Raw genomic sequence first — 10,088 nt, 5'->3', positions numbered from 1 at the left:
ATAACGATATTCCGACGAAATTCCGACGATTTTTTCCCTCAGAATCCATGCTGTTTTCTTGTAGTGATATAGTTCGTTTGAGCTATTAATAATTTGTTTCCTTCTTTGTAGTTCGTCTGAGTTATTTTAGGAAAACAATGAATATGTAGAAAATACAATCATTTTTAATTTGAGACTAATTTAATTTTCAATGGCATTTGACTGTAAATATTGTGCAATTTTTAGGGTTATTCTATAAGTTTACTCCTGTTTTAATAAAGAAGAAGGGATTACATGAAGATTGGTGGTTGAAAGTGGCGGTTAAAATTTGAAGTTTATAGATTTTGGTTTTGTTTTTGTTGAATAATATTTTTCATTTCATGAAAATTTGGTTTTCGTTTTATGCTTTCATTTATTCGTTTTTCATTCTATCCATAACTATGTATACCTTTCGTTTGATTTTAAATGATCACGGTTGATGTTCATTTCTTATTTTTGAATCGATTTTACTCATGTTGTACCGGTTTTTTGAAAATTTTCTATCCTCAAACCCAAACTTGATAGAACCTGAATCGGTCTCGAACCAAACTTTCATATAACCCGAATAGAGGTGATTTTGATAAATCCGAAAAATCAAGATCCGATTGGACAAAAACCGAAACCCGATCGGGGTCCGAATGCCCTGGCCTAGACATGGGTTCAAATAAAATTGGTGGATCCACAATGTTTAAGATTTTGAAACCCAACACAAGAAATAGACCGGTTAAGAATCTTAAGCCCAATATATTACACATTGTGTCCCTTTATTTAACAAACCAAAAAGCCAGCAACTAATTACAATAATGACCAAACGAACAATACTTCCCGCCACCACCATGACCACCGTACCCACCTTCGTCGTCGTCATCACCATCACCACCTCTACTATGAATCCACCACAACAGATTACTCAGAGAGTTCCCATCATCATGCCCATTTAATCCTCTAACCTTCTCCATCGCTCCATCTTTGTCATAAATACTTTCCAAAGCATACACAAACCCTTTCCACCCTTCTCCGACGCCTTCTCTCGACAACGCCGGCATGGTCCAATTCACGAGCTGCTTCACGAACTTCACATCCGAGAACAGAATCTCCGACACTGGGAGTATCGGTAATAACTGTATCCCAAGCCGACACTCTTTCCATTCCTTTGGCGCGAACCATAAGCCACTGTCTCTCTTCGTTGACCATAATACCCCAACCACACGATTCTCCGCCGTGAAGTCTGCCGGGTAAATAGTGTCGCCTTCTTTCACCTGCCACCCACCAAGACGAGATACTTAAGTTTTACTTAAACCAAATCGAACCAAGGATAAACCCAATTAAAGCATTTCAATTTGGATTTCTATCAATTAAACCATAAGTCTACAAATCAATCCGAACTAGAGCCAGAACCAAAATTAAACCGAATGTAGCATGAACCGTACTGGTTTGTGTTTTGGTAATACATCCAAACGAAACTTACGTTTTACTATACCCAATCGACCCAAAGATAACCCAGCTAAACCTATTAACTTAGATTTCTATCAGTTGATTAACCAAACTGAACCGAATAGGATTCATTTGGTTAATCAACTTATCATATCAAACATTCTCGGTTTGAGCGGTTAAAATCAACTTCTCCGGTTCAATTCTATTTTATTTAAGATTAAAACCGGTACCTGCCACCACATCTTCGCGGCGTGAATCTCCAACGTCAAAACCGTCGAAGCCGCCGCCACCAGATGCGTATCGCCGTAAGCCAGCCCCAACAAAGCAGCGGAGTAATAAGCGTTAACAGCCTCGCTCGTGCTCTCCTGATTCCTCCCGTCGGCGAACTCCGTCAACCCCCCAGCCCAAGAATGAAGCTTGAAGAGATCAAAACATCTCAACCGCGGGTAAACCGAATTAGAATTAAAGCTCGCCCCTTTCTTCATCTTCTTCTTCCCCAACGTCATGAAGTCCGCCATCAGAGCATACGCCTGAGGCCTGTACCTCTTCCCCCACAAAGGATCGATCTTGGCCATCACAGCAATCGCGTAGAGGAAGTAGCCGAGATGGTAATGGTGGTCGTTGTAAATCCCGAACCCGAAATCGGCTCCCGAGTCTCTCGACCCTTGCTTCGTGATCACGCCTCCCCACGTGGGATCGTAGAGGAACCCGTTCGGCTCGAAAGTCCCGTCTAGCCACGGCTCGATCATGCTCTTCAGATACTTCCTGATGGCCGGGATCACATCCAAATAGCAGACTTCTTCGGCGATCAGAGCCAGCCTCGCGGCTCGCGCGATCAGCTTCGCGTAGAAGTAGGAAGAGCTCGTGACCGGAGCGGAGGAGTCCAAGTCGCTAACGTCTTTGATAAGAGCGGAGATGATCTCTTCGCGACGATCTTCGTCGACTCCTTTGATGGAGTGCCACGTCACCGAAACGGGGTCGGGTCTCAGAACCCACGAATCTCCGACGACGCCTACAAGATCTCCGTCGATGCTTCTGTAACGGAAGCTCTCTAGGACGGCGATCGAGCAATCGTGGGTCGATAAAAGCTTGAGGTGGAGAGGGTGAGCGAGCATCAGGAGGTCTCCGTAGCCTCTCTTCTCCCAGTTATACTCCAAAGTGAACGGCTTTGTGAGATCAGCGTCGCCGGAGACTGGGTAACAGCAGCTAAACCGGTCGAGGATTGATTCAAAATCCGGGTTTGGATCAGGTAGCACGGCGAACCGGAGAATACCGGAAAATCCAGCACCGCAGTTAATCGAAGAGCCTCCGGTTTGATTTAAGTGAACCGGGGAAGAGGCGTAGATCAGCCAGGTCTGGTTGTTGTTGAGCTTGGCGGTGTACTTGGTGGACGAGCTGTTACCGGAAAAGGACAAAACCGCGTGGATCGTTGAGATTGTGATCGAGGAGGTGCCGGAGACAGAGCAGGTGATGAAGGGGCTTCCTCTGACGAGGAAGAATCTGAGATTAGGGGAAGGGAAATCGAGAGTGACGCCGAGATCGCTGAAGGAAGAGATCAGATGAGTCTTTCTTGAATGCGGGTCGGGTCCGTCTGACCCGGAGACGGTGATGTCGGCGTTGAAAGCCTCGAAGATGAAGGCGGAGTTGTGTGAAAGAGATGGGTACGAGATGGAGAGAGATGAAGGAGATGGTTTGATGATGTAAGGGTGAAAGTATTCGGCTTGGTCGCCGTTTTTGAGAGTGAAGTTTTGGAAGAAGGAGTTTGTGGGGAGAGGAGTTGAGAGGAGATCGTGGCTGAAGAAACGAGACGGGTCGGGTAAGACGGATGATTCGGATCTCGGGAAGAGAAACGGAGCGTTCCTTTGTCTCGAGGAAGACATCTCTTGAGGCGGCGGAGATGGTGGTTGAGAAAGAGGATGAGTAGGTGGTGGTGGTGGTGGTGGTTGCTCTGGTGATGATGGAGGTCTTGAAGGTCTGCTAGGCTTTTTAAAGGGTTTGGTGACGAAGGCTTTGACCTTTCGCCTCACTTTCTTTAACATTTTGCTTAGTCAAGAGGAGAAAGAGATAAATGCGGATTTGGTAAATTGACACGTCTTGACTCGTGGGGTGTGTTTGGTTAGAAAGAAATTTATAATGGGATATTTTAAAAATTTATAAGTTTAGTTGGCTTAGATGAAAATAAAATAAAAGGATGGTTTACAAGCTAAGGTGTTGGGAGCGTGCAGGAGAATTGCTAGATGCTAAACCTAAACAAGATATCGAGGTAATACCCAAATGAATCAAAGTGGAACATTACGAATGTGAATTTCACTACAGTATTACAACATTTTGTAGGAATGTTGTTTGTATTTTGAATCAAACTGTTTACTTAACTATTTGATCGAATATTACAATGTTTGGCTTGGTTATTTAACAAAATTCCTTGTTTTGTGGATAGTTTTGGCAAATGTTTGAGATATTCTGATTTGATGTTTTGCTTAGGAACGGGGAAGAGGGTTGATTGCAAGCAAAGGCAAATTACAAACACGCGGCAATGCATTATTTTTGTAGGCTCCTATTGCACCAATTAGAAAAGGATAAGAAATCATTTATTGGTTTATTTGTATGGCAAATTACAAACACGCGGCATCTTTTTTTTTTATTGGTTGAATTAGTTTTATTTAATGTTATTTTATGTTATCAAAACTAATTTCATAAAAATTTGTGTTTTCTTAATATTTGTGCAAAAACCTTAAACACCTCTTAAAATGATACAGAGAGTGTATTTAACAAATTCTTAATAGGGTAAGTTTATGAATATTTATTTGTAGAATTTTGTCTGGACAGATAATTAGAAGCTTATGTGACATCAACGTTTTCTTGTTTTGCTTCACGTGTTTATCCACTAATTGTCCAATTTTCCTTAAGTTTGCGTTTAAATTTATCTTTTTCAAAGGCCTTCTTTCTGAAGAGTGAAGACCCATTATCTATCCCATACATACGATGGTCGATGGATAAAGAAGCCATTTCGCACGTTACGTTCTCTTCTATTTCAGACCCAATTTAATCCAAACCCGTACCAATGAGCTATCACAATCAAACCGAACCGGTTTAAACACCAACCGCTTCTGTTTAGCTCTGCGATCGCCCCGTGAGTCTTGTTTGTGTGTTATTAGACCAGAAATACGTCGATGAGCTTGGCCGAAAAGCGACAACACTCAGCCGTTCGATCCAAGATCTACGGATCAGATTGCTTCCACCGGATATCGCCCCGCGTCTGCCTCACCTTCATGCCCACTGCCTCACTCTTTCAGCTTGATTCGCACTCCGCTACTCGTGAACAGGTGAGCTTGATCGATATGAGTTATTGAATATCTCTCATTGAGTGATCGATCTTCTTTCTGAAACGAGGCTCAAATGAGAGAGCAGACGCTGGTAGAAGAGAATAGTGCATATGAGAATGCGATGTCAATCTTGTGAGATAAAGATAGAAGAGAAGAGACATGAGGCAGAGATTCTCTTCTTACAAAGTTGAAGGTAAGTTATAAGATATAAAATGGTACTTTGAATTTGAAAGTTGGTCCTTTGGAACTGCTTGATATAATATGGGGTTGCAGGAGCTAGAAGACGATGATGAAAACTTGAAACCTGAGCAAGAAGCTTCTCTGTCTGTTCATGTTCTCACACGTGATACTTCAGTCTGACATGTTGTTAATGTTACTAGTTTATCACCAGTCAGAACTGTCAAGTCTCCAACATATAGAAACCCCAAAAAACTATGTTAGATAGATTATTTTCAGTAGGAACCCAATACTCCGTATAAAATTTTGTAGGGGATATATATATGATCATTGTTCGCAAATGGTTTTTCGTGTTTGCATATGAATACATAACAAACACAAATACTGAGACTCCTACAAAAATCTTTCTTTGCAATTTCTTTTGTTGATTTAAGATATAAGTCTCATCTACCTATTCTTGAGGGATGGTTTTTATTTTTCTGTCTTCATCATTTGCAGCAAAATATCGTTCCAAGTATCAATCGGTCCAGGCAGGCACCAATGGATACAATCATTTCTTGAACTCACCTCTTCAGTCTGGAGATGGCCATATCTCCCAGGATGCCCATCTGGTCGAAGTAGCATTGCTTGCGTCGTGTTCATCAGCCTCAGTCTCAAACCCATCTTCTTCTCCATCTCTTCTTCTGCAGCTCTAAATTCCTCCAGTTGAATGTCGTGAATCTTGAGATCTGAAACTTCGGGTATCGTCTCGTTTCTTCTGTATGGTCGTGTCCTTGCACAGTCCCCTCCCTTGTTCCACGGCCCACCTTCAAAATGCTGAGGAGAAAAACTCCTCAAAATTGCCAAACCAGTGAAATTCTCGAGTATAGCTCTTAGAGATGTTCTTAAAGCCTTCGTGTATCCATAGTGCAAAGGCAACTCAGTTGTGTTTGGTAACGAACAGTATTGGCATCCGGAGAGTTTTTCGTTTTCGTAGAAAATAAGAGGCCGGTAAAACCAGTGGCCTGATGATATAATCAGGTAGTCAAGCTGGTTGATCTGACTCGTCCACTTGGTGTCATACTGGTCGAGGTATAGACTAAAGAAGTTGGACTTGGCGTCTGTAGGGTCAGGTTTAGTAGTCTTCACTAGATACGGTGACCACATGACATGTAGAATGAAGTTATAGGATGTGTAGTTCCATACTTTGAAAGCTATATCTGGTGAAGAAGAAATGTCTTCAGGATATTCCACCTACAAGGAAATGAAAAAAGTCAACACATAGAGAGAGATGTTGGTTATCATTGAAGACTAGATTGGATTTTTGTACCCTAGAGAGAAGGCACAAGAGAGACTGGACTTGGTTTCTGCTAATGGAATCACCAACAAACCCCATGGATTTGCCTCTAACCATTTCTAAAAACTCATTAGGATCAAAGATGGGGAGGTCGCAGCCGTCCGGCTTCCACCTCCATCTCATGAACCCGGTGTCCGGTCTCCCGAACTTCATGCAGTTCTGGTGCTCCTGTATCGCCCAGCAAGTCGCGTTGTTATAGTATGGTGATTCTTCGTTTGGTATCCATTCCCCTTTGAAAAGATCACACCTCTGCTCATCATCTCTGATCTGCGTCCTTAATGTTGACGTTGTGACTGGGGATGAATTGAGTGGAGCGGGAATGGGACCGTTGACAGGTGAGGAACTCTGATGGGATGAAGAATGCTGATGTCTCGAAAGAGTATGATCAGGTGGAACCGGAATTGGACTAATGTTAGGTGAAGGAATCTTACCGGATGAAGACTTCTGATGTCTTGTATGATATGGTGGAGCAGGAATGGGACTATTCACAGGTGAAAGAGTCCGAAAAGATGGAGAATTCAGAGGACTGAGATGCACATGATCCGATGGAAAGGGGCCATCAGTCTCGGATGATGAGATCAGTAGAGGTAAGGTTGGATTGGCTAGGAGAGAATATAAGGCAGGGACTATTGTGAGGGTAAATAGAACAAATGATAATGTAAGTGCAACTCGTGGTGTTCTTTGTATCGCTGCAAATAAAGGAAGAAGCTCCATTGTCTGCTTCAAGACTATGGTGCATGGTCTTATCATAAATATTTGTATCTCTATATACAATTATGGTGGGTAATGGTGAGCTCGTGGTGATCATATAATGACTATTTCATTATGGTGGTTAGTATTGAGCTAACTGTAATTATATTATATACATAACTTTGGCGGTAATGGTGTGCTCGTCGTGGTGGCAAGTGGCAATATTTGACTATTTCATTATATATCCATTTAAAAAGCAGAGCAGGAAGACTTTTGGTTTTGGTCACTAAAGCAACCTCATTGCTGAGTACCTCAGTAGTCAGTAGTATTAGTGTCAGTACAAAATAATCTAAGAAATTTATTCCAATGGTGAGACACTTTTTAAATATATCATTTTTTAAATTTTAATGTGATTTACTTTAGAAGTTCTTTTCTTACTAAATATTTGAAACCAGGTGTTTTGCCCGCACATGCGGTCATAATCGTTTTACTAATAATTATTAATATATATGATGCACATCATGATAACTTACTCTTTATATTATTAATCATTTTAGTTTTCTTCGATTTTTATTTCGGTCTACGTCTCATTAACACAAAGGAAAGCTATAAAATTATGAGATCGTAAGAGCATAATACATATCAAATATTCCACATATTAAGTAAAGTAAGAATGTGAACTTTTGGTATCTCTTAATCTACTTTTTATTTTTGAACTAGAAACATGTATTAAATTACCAAAAAAAATACTAAAACACACACAAAATCCAAGTAAGAACAAAATAAATAAAAATTAAATAAAAACTAAAGTTCAATGGTAATTTAGAAGAAAACTTAAAAAAAAACAAATTGAGATAATTATAATATTTCATTGGTTTACTTGATCAATATATACATTGACTTATCTTAATATTTCATAAGTTTACTTTTAGTAAAAGAAACAATAGATAATGATAGTTTTATTATTAAAGTTAATTTATGGTTAATTACATAATGATAAATCTAATTATTCATTAAAAATATATCTACTTTAGCCCTTTTAGAAACTAAACCATTTAACACATGTTCATAACATGATTAGCAACTCTCTAGACTTAATATAAAAGCATATTTTTCTTATAGATTAAACAGTAGTAAAACATACACGTGAAATAACTACTGAAAAATTCAGAATACCTAATTCATAATTCCAAAACTCAATGTAACAAAACCGATTTTCTCTTAATATTTCAAACTCAAAGAAAAAAGGAAAACATAGAACTCCAACTAAAAAAAACAAATATCAAAAGTAAATAAATATAGATGTCAAAAACTATAATCGAGACAACTTGGAATGAATGAAAAAATGAAACTATAGAGTTTAAAACATCTTACATCATATGAAAATAAGAATTGGTCCTAACTTGTTTAAAATAATTATAATTGTAATTCCAATTAGAAATTTTGAAATAGTTGTGTTGTTTAAATTAATAAATTAATGATGGCATGATGTTTCCTCATCAACATAATTTTCATCAGTGCAGTTTCTCTCTGACTCAAATGTTGCTGGAAAGTGAGTCCACCTTCTTCTTCCTTTGATTTATCTATGCTACTCCTACTACTACTTTGTCCTGCCATCACCTTATTGGTATTGCATGTGTTTTGAAAACTGTCGTTCACTTCTTTACTTGCGTTCAGGCGGAAAAAGGGTGAATTTTACGGACGCTTAATTTGTTTGTCCACATTATATAACTGTTTATTAAGTAAAACTATTAATTATAATTATTAAGCATATGATAAATAATCAAAATTACCTAAAATAATAAAAAACATGACAAGTAAGCAAAATAACCTAAAATTATGGAGAGCATGACAAATAAGCAAAATCACTTTATAAATAATAGTATAGATGTTTCTTATTGATTGACTAGTAAAGAGACCAGGAATTTTTTAGGATATGTTTGGGTATATTATTATGAATAATTTGGTAGAGATAATTTTATGATAAATATTTAAAAATAATTTATGAAATATTAAAAACTAATTTTATATTTGTATAGTACTAGTGTTGCTCCCGTGCTATGCACGAACATCAGTGTATATATATATAATTGTATACATTTAATTTATAACAAAAATAAATTTTATTTTGAGATTTAAAAAAAAATGTTTGATGTTTATATCTAAAAACAATCCAACATGAACACAAATTGAATGAAAATTACTGAACTCTATTGAGAAACAAAATAAATCATTACAAATGAAAACAAATTGAAGAAAAGGATCTCCTGAACAACTACGGTTAAAATACCAATGTTTTTAGTTTTTTTTTCTTTCTTCTTTTATATATGTTTTTGTTTTCTTTCATCCATTCTTTTATATTTCAGTTTCAATGTTATACTTGCTTGGAGTTCTTATGAGAACCTACAATTTTGGTGACACTTTATATATATATGTTGAACCGAGTGTAAACAAAAATAATATTACCATATTTCTGTAAAATTATAAACACACAGATAAAAAAGGAAAACCAACCTGATCAAATTAGGTCTTAAAACATGAATCTTTCTCGTTTCCCTATCATCTGAATTTCTTAAACCCGTTTGTTGCCTTCTATCACCACATTTTCCTCTCTTATTTTCTTGTGGTGCTTCTAATGTTACTCAGGGGGCTTGTATTTGTGCTTCCATGGGAGCTCTCTAACTCTCGCTCCCTAAATTATCACTTTCACAAGAATTAAAACATATTCCAGCCAATCGATAATTGATTTAGTTCTTTTTAAAATATTATTGACCTATTTTGTTTAGATTACCTTTTTCAACGTGCAGCGGTAGCTTTTGCCAAAATCTAAAACATCAAAAGAAAATGAAAAGGTTATAATATGATTAGAAGAAAAAAGATTCATGAAAAAGAATTTAAATACAAAATTATGATTTTAGCATGAAGAGTTTGCAGTGTGTTTGCCTTTCCTACCAGTCGTCCATAGCAATATATGTTCTTCTTTCTCTCAGTTCAAAAGAATTTATTTTAAAGATAATCTTTTTTGTACCACCATTTGGCCATAGACTATGTTGATCTGAATCCAGAATACTAGTCTCGACGGTGAAAAGCGTCAATGAAGCATTTGCAAA

The 10,088-nt window shown here is 38.0% G+C and overlaps 2 protein-coding genes across 2 annotated transcripts; both read right to left on the bottom strand.

The window, feature by feature from the left end:
• Positions 1 to 683: 683 nt before the first annotated feature.
• On the bottom strand, positions 684 to 3,576 carry LOC106318639 (putative endo-1,3(4)-beta-glucanase 2). The gene is made up of 2 exons (XM_013756699.1): positions 1,683 to 3,576; positions 684 to 1,277 (listed from the first exon to the last, which is right to left on the bottom strand). The coding sequence occupies exons 1-2, from the start codon at positions 3,489 to 3,491 to the stop codon at positions 810 to 812; spliced, it is 2,277 nt and encodes a 758-aa protein (XP_013612153.1). The 5' UTR covers positions 3,492 to 3,576; the 3' UTR covers positions 684 to 809.
• A 1,840-nt stretch (positions 3,577 to 5,416) lies between these two features.
• Positions 5,417 to 7,219, bottom strand: LOC106312850 (protein trichome birefringence-like 21). Its single transcript, XM_013750527.1, has 3 exons — positions 6,723 to 7,219; positions 6,262 to 6,596; positions 5,417 to 6,185 (listed from the first exon to the last, which is right to left on the bottom strand). The coding sequence occupies exons 1-3, from the start codon at positions 7,036 to 7,038 to the stop codon at positions 5,424 to 5,426; spliced, it is 1,413 nt and encodes a 470-aa protein (XP_013605981.1). The 5' UTR covers positions 7,039 to 7,219; the 3' UTR covers positions 5,417 to 5,423.
• Between the last annotated feature and the right edge of the window lie 2,869 nt (positions 7,220 to 10,088).

This window comes from Brassica oleracea, chromosome C9, assembly GCF_000695525.1.
Source record: "Brassica oleracea var. oleracea cultivar TO1000 chromosome C9, BOL, whole genome shotgun sequence".
Taxonomy (NCBI): Eukaryota; Viridiplantae; Streptophyta; class Magnoliopsida; order Brassicales; family Brassicaceae; genus Brassica; species Brassica oleracea.
This window is presented reverse-complemented; position numbering and strand designations above follow the sequence as displayed.